The sequence below is a fragment of the Ciconia boyciana genome, chromosome 11 (genome assembly GCF_034638445.1).
Source record: "Ciconia boyciana chromosome 11, ASM3463844v1, whole genome shotgun sequence".
NCBI lineage: Eukaryota > Metazoa > Chordata > Aves > Ciconiiformes > Ciconiidae > Ciconia > Ciconia boyciana.
Window position 1 is genome coordinate 14,191,260 of NC_132944.1, and position 19,097 is coordinate 14,210,356.

Here is a 19,097-nt window from a genome sequence, read left to right on the forward strand (position 1 = left end):
ATTTCTTCAAATATGAGCGTATGCTTCCAACTTATATGAAACAATAAGTTTTGATCATTCAGTGGATATTTTTAAAATTTATGTAAACCCTCTAAAAATGGGTAATTCCTCATCTAAGAGCCTCCTTCTCCATGATTGCTGTGAACGTGGCACTGCTATCCTACCTCTGTTGGTAAAGATTACCCATGTGTTTTCAGGCACAGCTCCTGCCAGGTCCTACTGAGCTTCCCTAATCCTCTTCATCTCCCCTGGCTCCTGAAAGCCGGTGTAAATTCACTAGCAGTAGTTGTGGGAACACTATTGCAGTGCTGCTAGCATTGGCATGGGGGAAAATCCCATTACGAAGTAAGATGCTGTTTAAAGAATCTGTGGATCATATAGAGCGACGGCTGGAGTCACTGGTATAATTAGTAATAAATAATCATAAGGAAGACAGTTAGCACAAGGAAGTGGAGAGCAGACTGACAGTAAAAACAGAGGCACTTGCCATTGAGCTCCATGGGGTTTTTTTTGCTCCACTTTGTGGATTGAAATATGTAATTTGTTTTTCCTAATTTGATGTACATTATATCTTCATTATTAAAATTTAACTCCTGGGTTAAATTCCTGCCCTTTTTATTTACTCCGGTTGACTTCAATAGTTACAGAATTTGACCGCTTCCAATTAATGCTATCTACTTGGGTTTCTGCTTAGCACTATCATGCACTGTTAATTGTTTAATAAAACGACTGTGTTGGGCATGTGTGTGAGAAACAGGGAGAGAAAAAGTGTATGTGGCAAGAAAACTTTTCTTTGTGAATAAATACCGTAAAATAAAACATACAGCTTTAAGCCTCTAAAAATAAGGAAAATGTAATAAATATATATATATATATTTACAAAATTACACCTGGCCTCCTGTGATTGTCAGAGCTGAACAGTATCTCAATTACAGCAGTACAATGCGGCTTTTAAAGTGCCTATATATTTGTCTCAAGTAAAAAGGGGAAAGAAGTATTGTCTATTAAGTGTCAAAAGCCTTTTCTTTAACCGCAGAAGGCTTGGACAGACTAAGGAAATATTTCATCTGGAAGAGAAATGCTAAAAACTACCCTTCACGTTATTGGAAAACCTATTATCAAATGCTAAAACCTCTTCTTAAATCCCTGAGTATACACAGCAACAGAGCAGGCTTGGTTCTAAGTATTTAAACCTTTGTTAAGGAAAAGACAACATAAAAAGGGATGCAATCCACCTGCTAATTAGAAACTTTATTTGCCGAGATACTGTTCATTTGAGCTTTTTAGAACATTTCATTCTCTTTGTACTTTCAAAATGAGACTACATTTTACTTACGGGGAAATGCAGTTGACTTTTACTCCTCTGTCAATCCACTCGGTTCCTAATGTCTGTGTTAATTTTACGACCCCGGCTTTCGAGGCATTGTACGCCAACTGCTTCTGCGGGTGCGGGACTTGAAGGGATTCAAAAATAGAAAATTATTTATCCTCCACAAATTAAGATAGCTTAGGCATTACATGGACAATTCCCCGCATTGTGGTGAACTATTTGCCATTTTCCCTGATACTAGGTAGGGAGCAACAAGAATTCAGCCACCCACAACACAAAACTCTAAATCTGTATTTTGCCATCAGATATTTTTGCCTCAGCAGCTGAGCTACTGGAAAAAAATGGAGGGAAAAAAAAAGAAATAAAGAAATTTAAAAGGTTCCATATTTGGGCAAAGCCAAAACCAATGTATTAAACATACATATGCAATATTTGACTACTCCCAAGAAAGATAAATAATCATATACACACATGCACATTCATATATTATACACATATGTGTGTTTACATACAAAATACTTGTACACTGTAATACTAATAAAATATACTATAGCATAATGATGTGATATAATGATATAATATGATATGATATGTTATCATATGATATGGTACAATATGATATAATGTAATATGATATAATATAACATAAGTGCATAATAGATTTTATATAACATAATATATTATATATAGCTTCTTGGAACAAATTATTCTCCTTAATTTTTGAATTATCCACAGTCTGAAGCAAACACATCATATTATCTAATCAGTGTTTGTGTGGATGTGAGCACAGGTGCGTCCCAAAAATTGAGAACACCCACCACTTTCAAAATCTGAAGCTTTTGAAAATGTTTCAAAGATGTCACATGTCAGTCAGAGAGGGAAAATGATCGGCTTGCTAATTACAATGTTCAAGCTTGTTAGTGCTGTGTGCTCGGGTGGCTCTGCCTCTCCGCCAGCTCTCATGCTTCCAGTATTCCCAGGAAAGCTACTTAAGGACAAATCCCCAGTGGGTGTAAAGTGCTTTAAACCCACGGGTGTCAAACCAAGTCAGTCCAGCTGTTGGGATTTACACCCACAAAGAGTCTCTCCTTGGACTTTTCTGGCTGCCATCATGACTTCATTAAACAAATCCAGTGCAAAGCACTGATCCGTGATTAGCACCGTATCGGTACTGAGCATCACTGAGATGCTGGCTCTTTCATGGAGGGAGAGTGGGGAAAATCAGGGCTAAATATCAGTAGTCACAAAGGCAAGCAATTGTAGTCTGCGGGCTTAGGTAACGCTGAACCCTAGAAGCAGGTGAATTGCTGCGTTCGTGTAAGGTACAGCAGGCAAACCCCACAGCATTTTGATAAAAGCACATAAGCGGCACTGGTAGATGGCATTAAATTGATCTTAATTTATTAAATTAAGCTGGTGCATCAGTTCTAGATCACTACCATCCATGGTATCCCAACACATCCACTATTGCTTTTATTGACTAAAACTATTGGTTTTGAGTATGTCAATTTAAAAGGCGAAAAGAAGATGGTAACGAATTGAGTTACCCGAACTCTGAAAGAGCCAAAAGCCCTGCTGCAAATTACTGAGCATGTGAATAAGGACCTTTGCCTTGATGTTTGTGAATAGATTTAAAGCACACACATGATGGGAGCAACAACTAGTGTTTCTATTTTTTCTGCATGTGCTGAAGGTTTGCTCAGAATTCAGAGGCCTTTGCTTTACAAAGAGCATTGCACACCGCAGTCCCCCTCTGCCAGCATTTATTCTGTGCTCATTTTTTGTTCAATATGAAGTGATTTGCATTTCGACCAGCAGAACCACCTTGCCCTCTGCGTGTGCCTGTTGCCCCCCAGGTGCAGCGCGCCGTGTGGGCTCTCAAAAAGATGTGGAATGTAATTTCTTGATTAATTGCCATGCATCAGCTCCAAGTTACATACAACTTCGGTAGTTAACCTTCTAACCTCCCAAAAGCAGTTCTTTGCTAAACTTTCCAAACATGTCTGTTTGTGATAAATCATTTGGCGTTTGCTAAGAGGGTAAGAGTTTTGGCACCGGCTCTGCACCTCTAGTGCATGGGTGAGAACAGCAAGTTGCTGCGAGCTATCAGAATCAGCTTTCTGATTTGAGGTGGGTGCTCAGACAGGGTTTTCAAGAGTCCTTCCATGTAAATGCTTTTGTCTTCATAAGAATATCTAAGGAAGGTAACTCAGAAGATGAAATTTCCCCCACCTGAGACACTTGGCCCCTCTCAATGGGAAGAGCTCAAGAAGCCAACGAGCACTGTGAAGCCCTGGCGCTGGGTGGGCTTTCTGCAGCTGAGCACCCCGCACCGCCTCCTCTTCCCTTACCTAAAGTGGTCTCTTATAGACAGAAGAGCAAACCTGCAACCCTCCAAACTCATACAAAATGGGGCTAGAGCTTGCAAATAAAGCTATGCTTCCAGCAGTGTCACCAAAAAAATCTGAATTTGTAAGGCTTCTGGGAAGTGAGGACACTCACTCCTGTTTCAGACGGAGAAGATGGGAGGAAAGCAGATAAAAATGTTGCCAATATCAGCTGCATTACATTTTAAAAACCTGACACTATGTTTTTGCCACCTTGTTCAGTGCATCAGGCTTCTAGCCTGACCTTGAAGCAGCCACGTAATGTTAATGAGAGGTGCACACAGATAGAGAAGACCAGACCACTTACCACTAAAGATATTCACTGTAAAAATTACAGATCTGAGTTACACCTGTGCAAATCGCAGAGCCACAGCAGCCTCGTCTCCGCTGCTGAACCATACGTCTGGAATAATTCCAGTTGAAATACCAGAATCAAAATGCACATATGCAAAATGTATGCAGCTTATCTTCAATTAATTAAAACTGATTCTGAGCAGTGTATCTGGAAAAATCACAAACAAAAACCTCCCTATCCTGCTAAGTGTCTCCTCATTTTCCTGTATCTCTGAGGAAGGACTCAACCTACAACAACAACAAAAAAAATATCCCCTAACTATTTCTAGAAACATTTCATACTATGCCAGTTGGCCAACATACTTAAATAACCAACCAACCAACATATTTATTTAACATTCAGCAGATGGACATGATATGAACATCGTGGTTTTCAGTCGTAGTTTTATAACTACTAGATTTTTTCAATGCCAAGATTCAAACAGGTTCAGAAGGTAAACACATCTCTTCATCTCTTAACTTCTGGCTTAGCATGCATTAACTTTCAATGACATTTAAAGGCATCTTGCAATGACCCTTCCAGGCTGCTCTCAGAGTTGCTTTCCAGTGTTCGTTCCTGCTCCAGGACCGATACTGCCCTCAAACGTGATCCCCATGTGGGTCTCAGTGGACTTGGCATGCCAGCCAAGGAGGTGCAGCACCAAGTTGGGGCTGGGATGGATGCCGTGGTGGAATGGCATTACCTCCTGGCTCAGCAGAACTGTGTCAGGGCCTGATGGAGAAGCTGGGAAATGTCTCTCCTTAAGCAGTGGAGAGCACTTCTGGGCTACAAGAGCAAGGCCAGGAGCCGTGTGCCAAACCAGTAGACCCCCAGCTGGTGCCAATTTCCAGAGCTTCATAACTTTCTCTAGGGTGGAATACTTCCCAGTAAATTTTGCTTTGCAATGATGATGTGGACAGTGACAGCCCAAGCCTAGACCAGAGCCCCACTGTGCAGAGCAGAGCAAAAAAGTCTGGGGCTATTAAATTTAAAGCTTTACATTCTTTTCAAAACCATTTTTCTTTGGGAGATTTTGTAACTCTACAAAGCTGGGGCGGAGGGATGGTGCCTGTGTTTAAGCATAAGTAAAACAGCTGGTAAAGACACTTGAAAAAAAGATTAACAACAACATTATGAATTCATTTTTGAAGAAACATTTAAAGTTACTGTGCAATAAACTGAGCAGAATGTCACAGAATGTCAAACTGGGCACAGTAAAAATAAATGTTATTCCCAAGGAAAATAAAAAGACTGCATATTTATGTAACATTCAGCAGATGGACATGATATTAATACAGGGGTTTTCAGTTGTACTTTTATAGCTACTAGATTTTCTTGCCTAACTTGGCAACCCAAGGCACCATTTGATTTTTGGATTTGGACAATACTGCAACAGATGTCCAGACCAATAAAATAAATTCCTAAAGGGCTATGCTTAATTTGTGTAATTGATCAAGTTTTGTTACATGGGCCTCAGTTCACCAGCATGTAACTGCCTTCCAGATTAGCTCAGCAGTAGGGATTTCATTCCATATGTTACAATGGTTTATTGGCGCTTTTGACAACACTGCTGATTCAGCAGCGTTGGTGGAGACACCTGTTGGCAACGATAATGAAATAAAACCCACGGGTACCGGGGCGAAGACCGGCACAAAAGCTTTCGGGTGGCTTGTAAACATCACAGGGGCACAGCTTCCCGCACTCAAACGCGTTTTCCTGAAATTACTGGGGAGTGCACCAGCACCTCTCCTATGCCGTCAGTGCATCGGAGTCAGAGAAGGTGACTCCACCTCTTCTATAAAAAGTAATAAGTGCTCTAAAACATAGAGGACAGATAAATGTTGAAAAATGATATCAATAAAAATTTTGTAGTACATTTCCTCTAATACAAAATGTCAGTGATTTACTCCTTCCCAATACAGGTTTAATTGATTCAAATAGCATCGGTAGTAATTAAAATATGGATTCTGAAGCACAACTGTTAGCTCTCATCACTCACCTATTAAACTTGCCATAGATGCTGTGTTAATTATCTTCCCATATCCTTGATTCAGCATAATGCGGCCTGCAGCCTGTGACAGAAATTAAAGGAAAGACCAGTGACCCTTTTTGTGATTGTGCTAATAATGACATGATAATAAATTAGTCTTCACTTTTCAGAAGAGTTTATGTGCTAGCACATTTTTTTTTAAGCACTTGATATAAAAACTTGGTATAAAAATGGCTGATGCAGGAAAGATCCCATTGCCATTTCAGCCCCTCTTCACTGTTGGCAATATTTTTCAAAATAATCACTAATGTTGGGAACGGCCCCCCAAAGCTTTCTGGTTTTCAGGAAGTGTCAAATAACCACCCTCCAGAAAACCTGGCCATTCTTAAACGCCTGGGCTTGGGCAGCCAGTAAGGACCGGCTGCTTTTGAAAATATTGACCAAAATCTGTAATTGATATAAAGCAAATCTCTCCTTAACTCCACCAAAACTAGGACCAATTTTATGGTGATAATTAGTAATAAAGTGTTATTAAATCTGGTAAACACTTAGAAAATTATTACCCATTTGCAAAGCAAACCAGTACGGCGTTTCACACTTACTTGGCAGCACAAAAATAATCCTCGTAAATTCACATTGAAAGTTTTGTCCCATTCTTCTAGGGAAGTATCTTCGCTTGCAGAGTTCATGTTGATTCCCGCGTTGTTGCAGGCAATGTGAACCGTGCCCCAGCGAGCTACAATCGCATCCACAATCCTTTGCACATCCTCGGGTTTGCTTACATCTGCTGCCAGGGCAATGCTTTTAATCCCTGCGTTAAAATAAGAGCGAGGAAGTCAAGTAGAGGAGTTCACAGAGAAAGAAAAAAAATCTGTTTAACGATTATTTATTAACTCATCTATATATGTATTATATATATGCCACCTTAAGTCATTGCTCCCCAAATTGCAGCAAAATGTGTGTTTGTTATTGTAATACTGCTATTGAAGTTGCTAACCGGTGCGAGGTTTGCTTGGGGGAGGCAAACATGAAACCGGGGTGTGAGCGGAGTCCGCCACCCCGCCGGGACGAAGCTTTGAACACTGCACCATCTTCTGTCCGAACCCTCAACTGCAGCTTCCCCGGCTGTGAGCAGTTCCACAGAGCATCACTCGTGGGTGGCTGATAACAGCTCAGGAACAAGACAAAGCAAAGGACTCTCTCATTTGCTCAAATGCAGATGGGTTTTGTGCCAGTTCCCCCCCGAGATGCTGCGGAAATCGAACCGATTTGTCCAAAAGTGCTTTCTGGATGAACTACAGCATCCAGACGGCTGGGAGCCTCAGACAAAACCAAACCAGTTTTAGATGGGAGCTAACTGGGAATACTTGCAGGTTCCCCGGTATGGTAGTCATGGTGCCTGGCCTTATTTATTGCAAATCACACTACCAGAGTAACACAAACATTTAGAAGTTAAGAGATTGACTAGATTAGAAACATGCAAAAGTTGTACTTTTTTTCCTAGAAAAGTCCAGGCATTGACTTTTGCACCAGTGCTGATCCATAAATAGCTTCATTTAATTTACTATCAAAATGAGCTTTAAATACCCTTATTATTAAACGACATAAGCGGCCTGCTGAGGGACCTGATGCCAATGGGATTATACCCATCCTGAAAGTCAAACAAGGCTACCCAGTAAGGGCTGTGGCGAAATGGGTCTTGACTCACAAGGAGGGGGCAGCCGCTGGGGTTGGACGATAGATCAGCAGTCTGCAAGCAAACAGTGCACAGGTAGGAAGTTACAGCTGTTAAAGCAAGATTTTTGACTTCTAGTTAAATGGAAAAATTATTCCTCATTGGTCCCTCTTTTAGATCATTCTAATAAAAATTTTGAAAGAAACCTTAAACCTATCCTAGGAGAACAGGAGAAGACTCTCCAAAAATGAAGCTCTGAGATGGAGACTTCCATGAAAGCAAGGCAAAACAATCACTGCCCAGTGGTGTTTGAAGAAAATGACAGGAAAGCGGCTTTTGGATGGAAAAGCTCCTCTTGATCTCCAATGCCTCCAGGACCCTGCCAGAGCACACTCCCCGAGGCGATGCTGGTCTGGGGTGCTCCCCATGTTGGGCCATGGGACCTAATGTCCCTTCTGGCCTTCAACTATGCCATGGTCCCCTTGATTTCCACAGCAGAGAAAAGGGCAGATCCATAATACAGCCACCTACAAAAATGAATGCATGTTTTGCTACAAAACAAGACCTCTTATTTTATCGCAGGTTTTATGCTAAATATGCTGAAAGAATAAGAATAGCCAGACAGTCCCCATTGCTCCTCCTAATTGTTATCAAGACATCTAACGTACAGGGAGCTGCTGCAATCTTTCTTATTCAATTTACAGTCAAAATGGGTGCAAGCGTGTTACTAATGGTAACAGAATGAGGCTCTTCACCTGCCCTCCAACTCTCACCCCATTTATGGCTTCATCTTATACAATAGTTCATAAAAACAAGACAAAAGGTGCCACGCAGAGTGTCTAGCGAGGAAGCAATGAAGGCACGCTCACTTCAAACCAGAGTCCCACACTTGACCTTAATCAATTCAGCTGATATCCCTGCACTCTGAGAGAGGGAAAAAAACACTTTCTGTCTCTCCAGTGTCCCCCCAAACCATCTGTTAAAAATAAAAAAAAAAATAAAATAAACTATGGAAAAATAGCTTAAAATCTGTAGTCCTAATCAAAGCTAAGAAACCCAAGACGTGACCATGCTGCTACATGCACGATAGTACCAATGCATCTCTACAGTCCTCAGTTTAGCTTTGTGATGCTCGTGGAGGCAGGGGCAGGAGAGGAGCCCAGTGGCTTCGTGCCGGAGAGGCATTGATGTGCCGAATCTGCCTGAGGTGCCCTTCTGCAGGGGATATGTACGTCCCCCCTGCCACGGGGCTTCATCTCTGGTCTCTCCATATAAATGGAAGTAATATATTGCATAAAGACAAGAAGATCAGAAGTGACATTGTGGGGAAGGCATTTGCATAGTTTACAGTGAAAATGCACATTTTAAAAATCCCATCAGACTAATTCTTTCCTTAAGGTACAGGCAGTAATTCCCCCTGAAGACAGAGGGGTATATAGTGGAAGGTAACCCTTAGGATTTTTTGGTTATGTTTCATCATTTTTGGTTCTTCTGTCAGGATCCATTAGCAACTGTTGGAAAAGGTATTCACGCAGGATCTAAAAACAAAGACCCCTGTAGCCAAGGGAGATAGACCCGAGCTGTCTAACAAAGCTAAAACTGAGATCACAGAGGTTCTGATGTTTAAAACTCATCATGAAATGATGGCATCATCCCAAAAGACAGTAAAGGGCTCCTTGGTATAAGAAGTAAAGTGGCTTCAAAAAGTATCTGTATGGGAATGACTTGGGGCACTGTGTTTCCAACTTTGAGTTAGAGATCCACAACCAAAAAGGGGGGAAAAAAAAATCACAGCTCCTTTGTGCTTATTATAGCAGGAAAAATATGTATTAATACTACGATTGCTTCAATTTACTCATGTGAATATTTCGAGAGTAAAGCTAGCTGAACCTTTTTGTCAAAATGTATTTCCAACAGAGTATGTTACTTCTTTGAAGCCAAAATGTTTCATGGAAACATATTGATTTCAACAAAAGTTTTCAAGGGAAAGCTTCTGAGGTCCAGGCTAGACTCTCTAGTTACCTCTGGAGAGAAAGAGATTGAAAACCTGACCTTTTCAGATCCTTTCCAAAAATGGGCATTTGGATATAATTCCCTTTCACAAAAGCATTACAAAGTTTGGGGTTTGTTCCAACAAGGAATGACAATAAATTTGAAACCTCAGAAACTGTCATGAGATAGAATAGATGTGCTCTGACCAGCTGCACTGGTCAAGTTGATAGAGAATATTTGACCTCAAAGGATAAAGATGTGTGAAGACTGAGAAGCGAGATTTTCTTTACCTTAGACTGCAATAATATTTGCTATGCCTCATGACCTCTCCAACTGCATTTTGTAACACGCCCCCCACCTCCTCTGGGCTTGCAGCCCACCGTTGAAGGAGCAGAGATATAGGGCAGCCATTGAAGGATGGATGATCAAACTCCTACTGAAAATGCCCTGGAGAAAAGTTAAGTTAGTTTTCAAATAGGCTGTTGGCATCCAAAGTCTCACTGCTCTATCAAGTAGCCCATTTCTATCTGAATAGCTCTACTTGATATGCAGGATCTCACTGTGAAAAAATGTCCAAAAGGCACGTTAACTTGTAGGGCACAGCTACTTTGTGCCAAGACCATATGGCTTCAGTGCATAAGAAAATGAAAAGCTTCAGGGAAGGAGGGACTGCATGACTCAAGAATTTGTAAAAGGAGCTGGACACTTTCTATTCTAGGTCATTGGGATGAGACCAGCAATCAAAGCTTTAACCAGTACACTGATACTCAGTGTAAAGTGTTTCCCGCTTACTAGAGCTGGGGTTGTACAGGCTGGGACTTTTTAAGGTATTCTCTGTGGAGGCTCAGGTTGGTATCAAAACCGGAACTGAACCAGTCCTTGCCCCTTCCTCAGGAAGTTGATTGAGACTGGGTGATAGAAATACATCTGCAGGGGCTGGTTTTGCTGGAGAATGTGGTTTCTAATGGCCCAATCCCTTCCTGAAGTCAGAGTGGAAACAAATACCAGTGACTTTATCCAAACGGGAATGTGAAAATTTCCTGGGTAAAGCTTTGTCTTTAGAGGCAATGAAGTACTGAACTTCGAAGAAGGCTCAGTTGTAATCTCACAAAAGGAATTATAAAATGAGTAACACTTCCTTTCTTTTCTCATTAAAATTATATTTCCAGTTTTCTTTTTCCCCTTTACAATTGCAGTTTAGCATGACTCCAGGGGGAAATTCAATTTTATGTTACATTTTCTGTTTTTACTGCTAAAATAGAAGTGGCTTGTAGAGGATTTTAGCTCTTATTTGGGATTTTAGTTATTATGTCTATTAGTATTTTGTTCCTATATCTGATCTTGCATGTTTGAAAGAACTATAGATGAGGGTTTCAAAAATTACTTTGCTTCAGTTTGAGGGCACAATGAGAGATTTAGGCTGACAATAGCTGTACTCTGTTTTGGTGTTTTGGCTCATGGTCCAGACATTAGGTATGGAAGAGGTGCCAGGGAGCGGGTACATGCTAACGAGTTTGCAGGCCATGTCTATCATCCATCCTTAGTAAAGCCTGAGGTGCCTTGGCTGCTGCACGATCTACTCTGAGGAACATCAGGGCTGGATGAAAGAGAATTGCACCGCAGAGAAAGGGTCAGGTTTGACCAAGGAAAGCAGCCTGTTACCGCACTCATCACTGGGTAGCGTACAGCAGGACATGCAGGTCAGTCCCGTGCTTACCTTTGAGGCTGAGCTCACACACCACCGCTTCTGCCTTTGCAAGGACCAGATCCACAACGGCTACTTTAGCACCGGCTTCCCCCAATGCGTGAGCAAAGGCTCTTCCAATTCCCTGCCCTCCGCCTGTGACATAGGCCACCTTGCCATCCAAACGCAGCCGGTCAAGGATGCGGTGCCTGTTATAACCCCAGAAGACGTCATCCCTCACCACTTCTTTCTAAAACAGAAACATATATACATTGCACAATAAGGTGCAAAGCTCAGTAAGTGATGGTGAGAATGAGGTGGGGGCACGAACAAGGATCCATGTCTTCTTGGCCCATTATTTAATACAAAAGGTATGACTAATTCAAGCTGAAAAGCACCCTTATCCCCACAGATAATAGTCTCAATAGGAGCACTAAGGTGCAAGAAAATGGAGCAGAAGGGCTGCAGTTTTGGGGGGGAGATGCATCCACCACTCCCCTTACATGAGAGTAGGGTATGGTATTTCCTGACCTGGCTTCCCATGAGAGATGGATCAGGTACAATGTCTTAGGAGATGACTGATTAAGTCTTCCAGTTATTTCACCCCCAGGGCCCAATCCTGCTCTCAGGCTCAGCTGGCTCCAGGAAGGCACAGAGGCTAAGAACAAGTTTCCAAAGGCAGGATTTGGCTCAAGTGGAGTGCAATCAAAATATCTTCACAAGGCTGGTGCGCAAATAAAGATATCAGCCAATAACTTAAACCAAGCTGTCATCTGATCAGCTGCCATACATCATTTCCCCCTGACTGGAATCAAAATGGAAAATACAAGATGTTTAAAATATTGGGTTTGAAATGCCAGGAATTGCCAGTGGGTGTAGCTTTGGGAGCACTCAGAAACTGCAAAACAATCAAGGCTTTTGGGTCTGGATTTACCGAGTTAGGCCATTATGATTCCAGGTGGGAATCATACATGATTACAGCTGGATGATGCCCACTACATAAAATGGAGAAAGATAAAAGCACCATCTTTTCCACAGGACAAGCAAAATCTAAGGCCATGAAAATATTAAGCTCAGAGACCGTAGGAGGGCTTCACGTGCTGCCTTTGGGCAAAAAAAAGAGCGACTTCAGAAATATTGCATTGGTTCATTACAGCTGGGCCCCAGCTCCATCTGCCCACACTCCCCTGCGCGGGAAGGACCAGAGAGCACCGGGCACAGACACCTGGCGAGCAGCATGCCAGCCACTCTGGGGATTTATCACAGCACCAGCGTGGCTGAGCCAAAAGACTATGCAAGGAATCAGCATTTAATAGCTATAGTGTAGCCCTGGACTAGTAAGGCTAATATGTGCCAAGCCCTAAGCTGGTAAGTCCATGCTGCACAGCACCATGGCATGACAGAACGTGAGTTTGGCCTCTCGCCACCAAAACCCTGGAAATTATTTTGTCGCTGTCTTCAGCAGAGTCAAAATTTTCCCAGAAGTGCTCACAGAGAGGAAATACACACCTTGGATTCAATCACTGCATCTGGAGGTGCAGGGTTCCTTTGAATGATGCTCAGTCCACTCTGCACAGGTAAAATTATCTGCAAATATAAGACATACACACACAGTTCTCAACTGCTTTGTACCTGGCTTTCTATCACCCAGATTCCACTGACATGAAGGATAGTCCTTCCTGCCTTAGGCCACAGTAGCTTTTCTCCTACTTCTATGCTTTAGCTGAAATTCCTTCCAACACGAATATGTCAGGCATTTGTATTTGCTCACATTCCTCTTCCAAACTCACGGCTTCCACAAATGCCAGGAAAAAAATGCAATTTTGTCTCTCTGTTTTCTAAATCAGTGCCAGCTGCTGAGGTTTCTGGGTTTCCACTGCCTGGCTAATGCTGCCACGAGGATATTCCAGTCTTATTCTTGGAGCTCAGCAAACCATAATAGCAACACTTTGGTGTTCTTCAGCATTTGCTAGAACATCTGTCCTGCACCCATAGATGAATGTCAATGGGTTTTGCCACTTACCTTCTCTGATACCATTATCACACTTTAGTGAAAGCTGCACTCAGTGTTGGAGATTCAACACCAATATCAATCTATTAGAACATTAGATATGGAAACAACATCCATTGAATGGCTAACAGTAAGATTCAGGGCATGGTAAATTGTCATTAATTTTTCCTCATCTACAAAGAAAAGCTGCTGCTACTGGTACGTTGGTGGTAGAATAAATACAGAATCACAGGAGGCATCTCTAGAGGCTGTCTGGCCTGCAGATAGACAAGACCTACGTACCTATGAGGCACATACCAAAACCTCCTGGGCAGGAGCTATGGCGGGGGAGAGCGTGGGAAGGGGCACCTGGGAGGTGCAGACCTCACCTGTCCCACCATGGCACCAGCCTTACAGTGCAGAAGGGCAGGCAGGGATCTGGCCATCCTCGATGGCTCCCCTCAGCCACAGCAGCCCCTCTGCCGCCCCGATACAGCCGTGGCATGAAAGTAAGCTTTGCAGGCTGGTGGCTATTGCCCTGGGGTAGCATCATTCATGCCTGCTTTTAGAGCCCGGAAGGATATTTGTTCAATTTTGCCTCTAAAACCATAGCATATTGTTTACGCATTCTATTACTTCTTTTTTTTTCTCCTGCTGGACTAGGACTTTGTTGACTCCTATTGTGCTGGTGATGCCCTACAGCCTCCAGAGCCTTTAAAGCGGAGCAGCGGTTCCTTGGTTGTACTGTAGAGCTGATTATTCACTCTTAAGTGCTCCACTTTTATCTTGCCTTTAACAATGTATATGATGTAGACAGAGAGCAGGGACCATTTCTGAATATAGAAACTCATACATAGAGCTCAAGTGAAGCAAATTATAATAAAATTTGAGTTCATTTTAGGTCCCCTGGATAATGGCACCAACAAAAGAAACATTTTAAAGAGTACTTTGCAAAATCCATAGATACAGTACCATGGGCACCTTAACCAATTGCATCGCACTAACCTGCTCAACACGAGGATCTGAAGTAATAACTGTATTTAATTTTCTGACAGCTAGTACATTTTCATCAGATATGTTCTCCAGGTAGACTTGCCCTTTCATGAGCGTATTTTCTACACAGATCACTCCATCCATTCTCAGCAAGTGGTTATCCATGACAAAGCTGTAGTAGTTAACAGCGTTCCTTTGATCAGCATCGATAAAGACTATATCAAAGTGCTCATCCTCAGCACGTAATGCCTGGAAAAAAATTATGTTGGAGAAAACACTAATTATTTACCTGAAAATTTAAAGTCTTGCCATCAAAATGTCCTTTATATAAAACCCAAACCAGAAGGAACCCTGTTCTTCCAAGTAACATTGCTAGAATTACTTCTGGAGATCTTGGGAGTTTGCCATGCTTTGCAAACAATTCTTCAGCACCATTGGTGCCCAAAACTCTGAACCTCTCAAAGAAAATCAGGATATAAAAGAAGATGGCTCATCCCAGCTTGTGGTGTTGAGAGTCACAGCAGAAACACCTGCATATCTAGTGTCAAAGTGAATTGATCCATCAGGGTAAGGGAGAGGACTGGCATCAAACCCTGCGGCTGAGCTGCTGCAATAAGTTATCTCTTCTCAAAAGTGTAACTATCAACAAATTGAAGAGTGGTGAAAAAGAGGCATAAGGCTGATCCTGGGAATTGCAAACTAGTAAGTCCCACTTTAGTAGCAGGAAAATGGTTGAAATCCCAATTAATAATAGAATTATAAAGCACATAAAAGAACAGGTCATGATAGAGATAAAGCAGCACAGCTCCTGTGAAGGAAAATGATGTTTCTTTAATCTAAAAAAAATGCTTTGGATGGCTCAGCAACAGAGAGGATAAAAGAGAACTGGCTGCTATCATCTAATTGGATTTTCAGAAATGTGGCACACCTTCCCTCCAAGCAGGCTGCTGATGATAATGTACAAAAGTGTTGATGGATGACCAGATGGGAGCCTTTACAGCCTTCTCCTGTGGCAGTTAATGCACTCGCTGCCCAAGAGGCTGCTATGGAATATTTCAGATTCCATCTGGGACTATTTAACTGCATCTGTGTGCGTTGCAAAGAAACAACGGCTCATCCCACCTATCTCGGCAAGCAGAAATGCTTTCAAGTCTTGGCATTTTGAGTGAAAAGAGAAACAATTATGTTTTCCAGAACTCACTGTTTCTACCACAACTTTTAACAGTACTTCTTGCGTCCAGATTTCCCTTTTGTGTTTGGAGACATTGTGCACAATGAGTGATGAGCGATCCCCTGAGATGTATGAGAGAAAAGCATCAATAACAAATGGCAACAGAATGTGAAAAACTAATTTGTTTTCGGGAGTGAGGTTGATGGCTCCCAAACAGAGATTTCAGGAGCCTTTCTGAAGCAGGGAGAGCGTCGCTCAGACAAGGAATAGCGGGAAGTGGATCATTCAAGCTCTGAATTACTCTATTGTGCAAACTGGTGTCACTGTGAGCTTGTTAGTGGTTAAGAAATTAAGCCTGCCTGAGAGCCTGGATAGTCACACTTAACTGCAGTTGCTTGATAGCACAGAAGCTCTGCCAAAAGCATTCATGAGTCCACATTTAGGACACCTTTTGATACTACACTATAATGAAAGAAGACCTTAAGGCCAAATATATGCTGGTTTATAATAAATATCACAGAAACTGGGACATCTAGTTTCCTGGGATTCATCTTTTCATTTCATGACCAGTTAGAAAATTTTGCCCTGGTTACCTCTCGAGCTGTATTGGGGGAAAGCAGCAGGAACATTTTTGCTACTGTGGAAGAGCATCTTATATCAGGTTGCAACTTAGCCAGTCTGTCCAATGTAGATACTTCAGGAAGGGTCAGAAGATGAAAGCTGGGAGGAGGACTCCATTGGGAATAGAGATTAGAGGTCTTATTCCCCAGAGAGAAGAGCCAAAGCCAAATTCAAGTAATTATCATGACTTATCACTACTTTCTGTCTTGTAACCTTCCCGTTGGAGGAGGTGGGGGGCAGACATTTCAGAAGCAGATGTGGCCATCTCTGAACATATGTTACTACTGCTCCATGGTATGGCTCCCTAATGAGAAAGAATCTCACTTTTATGCATTGACTTCATTAGGTCCAGATGGAGTTGTGTAGCTCTTTGGATATTAGCTGGACTTCTCATTTCAGCCTTCTTTGTGTACTGTCTACTTGCTGACAGCTTATCTCCTTCTTATCTATCTTCTGACACAGATAAACCACCTTCTAACTTCACAGCTTTCATCCTAGGAGGGTGCCTGTGTTGTATGTGTATCCAGCACATGCCTCTTTCGCCCTTGCACTGCCTGGGTGTGCAAGGCCACTGTTTGGAAGGCATTTCTCTTCTGTCAGTTCATTAAGTCCTGAATGGCCAGCTGTGAAGGTCAGTTGGGTGCCCTTCATTTTTCTAGATACCTAGTACTAGACACCTATATGGAAACGCCTTGCAGTTGTTATTGCGACTCTGCCATCATTTGAGCTTCTTGGGTTCCACAGCTTCAAGACTGCTGTTGGGTTTTCCATGTTTAGTTGGAAACAGCTCCAGGCCCATAAGGGGAATCCATGAAATTTCTTGAACCAGCTTTGCCTCTGGAGCAGCCTCTACACAAAAGGATAACAGCCACAGGAATGGGAAAGTGCTCCATTTCCTGGAGCTCCTTGGCTAGCAGAACATGGGTGACCTGGACAGGTGGTCACTGTGGCCAGGGTACCACACTGGAGAGGGTTTCCTCACTGCCAGCACCCGCTGCTGAACCAAGAGAGCCAAAAAGAAAAAGCTGCCTTACTGGTAGCTCTGATTGCGGAGCTAAGCACTGGAAATATCGGTGTGATGATGGAGACAAGAGGAGACCTTACTGCTGTCCCTCTCAAAATGGATGAGGGGTTTAAGAGGAGGGATTGACTACCTTTCTCCTCCCAGAGCAGACTGGGCCAGGCCCTGCCTGGGACCTCGCAGCACGTTGGAGATGCCTTTGTCCTTTGCTAGGAGAGAGGCAGACCCCAAACGTCTCCAACTGTGAGGAAAGCTGAGATCCAGAAGGAAATAATCTGCCCGCAAAATATCCTGCTGAAACTAATTTCCTGAATGTTTACAGTGCAATCCCTACTCCTTGCTACAGAGGCATCATAGACGGTAACAGATGGCAACAAGAAGTGTCTTAATTCAGAGCAAACTTGGCTAAAATTAATGCTTTTGCTTATAGTGAGTCATTAACTTCCTTTGGGATTAAAAAAGAAAAAAAAACTTGTGGCACTGCATTGCATAGAGGAGATACACCAAAAGCAAGCACGAGAAAGGGCACAGCAGCACTGTTGACAAATATGGCAAAAGATCAGGGAGAGGACATCCCAAATAAAAACATGAATGAATCTTCTGCCAAAGCTGAGAGAAAACCTGATTGGAGTCCTGATCAGAGACAACACTCTCTCATAAGGCAGACAAAAACTCAATCAGAAAAAAATGACTGTCCGGTTCCTTTGATATGGATCATACAGTCAGCATATTTGTAATAAAGATGTACTCAAAACTTATTACCTTCCCTATGCCTTGTTCTTGACCTAAATGTAATAGCAATCCATCCTTAGGGTACACAGAATACATGAAAAAGTACAGCTTCCTTTTAAAACCCCATTAGAATATTTTACTGTATGTGGACATACACTCTTGTTACTCCTAAATGCTATTCTATTGAGTACAGTTTATATTCACCGTCAAAGCTAAATCTCTAGGGAAGCTAGAGAGGGAATGCAATTTCTAGTAATAACAGCTCACAACAGTGAATACTATCCACTTATCCCCACAATTTCCAGCTATTTTGGACTCCTTTCTGAATTAACCTTTCATATCAAAAGGAGCAATTCTGCACACTAGAGACTCCGACACAATTTCATGCATAATTTATTCACTCAGTTCAACATTAAACGCAGAGTCCTTGACTTTGTCAAGGTGGATTCTGTTGGCAGACTTCACAAGCAGCAAAACAGGAGAAATGAGATCTGCAGCTCAACCTCTTCACCTATTCTGTCTGGTAAAAGGAGGGAAAAAAGAAAAAAGAAAACCCTGACATGCTTATACAATGCCCTGCAATCAGCAGAATCTGCTGCAAACACGGTGTTATTTTTTGTGTTGCGTTTTCAATTTGAAAATGGAAGTATCAAAATCATGGATGGGAATAATTTCCTGGTAGTTTGCATTCCCTCCGGACTCAATCCTGCATCCATTGTTCAACCAGAAGTCCACTGGGAATTAAAGGAAGCTCTTTGTGCAGGATCAGGCCTCTTGCTCACAGCTGATGCATGGCGAGGCATGGTATTCAGGCACAGCAGGATAGAATTTAGGCTTAAGGAGCTTGTTGGGAAAGGTTTTTAAACACTGGTCCAGCACATGTTGAAAAGGTAACTAATTCCTGCTGAAAGCACCTGTATCAAAGACTGAACCCAAGGAAAGGCTTCCCCTCAGTCCACATTTCAAAATGTTATGTAAAAGTTACTGAGGTCATTGGGCACAGAGGCTTGTGCCATGGTGTATGTGAGCTACGTGCTTTGGTGGGGACCTAACCTAGCTTGGCAAGCTGCCCCTCACGCGTGGGAAAGGTGGATTTTTTTTCCATTGTGCCCTCAGGTACCAAATGAATCCCACTGTGTACCTGAACTCTGCAGCTCCCGTCTGGTATTTAGCATCC

The 19,097-nt window shown here is 42.4% G+C and overlaps 1 protein-coding gene across 1 annotated transcript in view; it reads right to left on the reverse strand.

Annotated features, from left to right (window-relative positions):
* The window catches only part of LOC140658249 (uncharacterized), a 32,523-nt gene that overhangs the window by 5,421 nt on the left and 8,005 nt on the right, over window positions 1-19,097 (reverse strand). The window contains exons 5-10 of the mRNA XM_072876419.1: window positions 14,388-14,624; window positions 12,902-12,979; window positions 11,426-11,642; window positions 6,644-6,852; window positions 6,051-6,123; window positions 1,337-1,454 (exon numbers count right to left, since the gene is read on the reverse strand). Of these exons, the coding sequence (XP_072732520.1) occupies window positions 1,337-1,454; window positions 6,051-6,123; window positions 6,644-6,852; window positions 11,426-11,642; window positions 12,902-12,979; window positions 14,388-14,624 (932 nt within the window). The remainder of the gene's footprint in view (window positions 1-1,336; window positions 1,455-6,050; window positions 6,124-6,643; window positions 6,853-11,425; window positions 11,643-12,901; window positions 12,980-14,387; window positions 14,625-19,097) is intronic.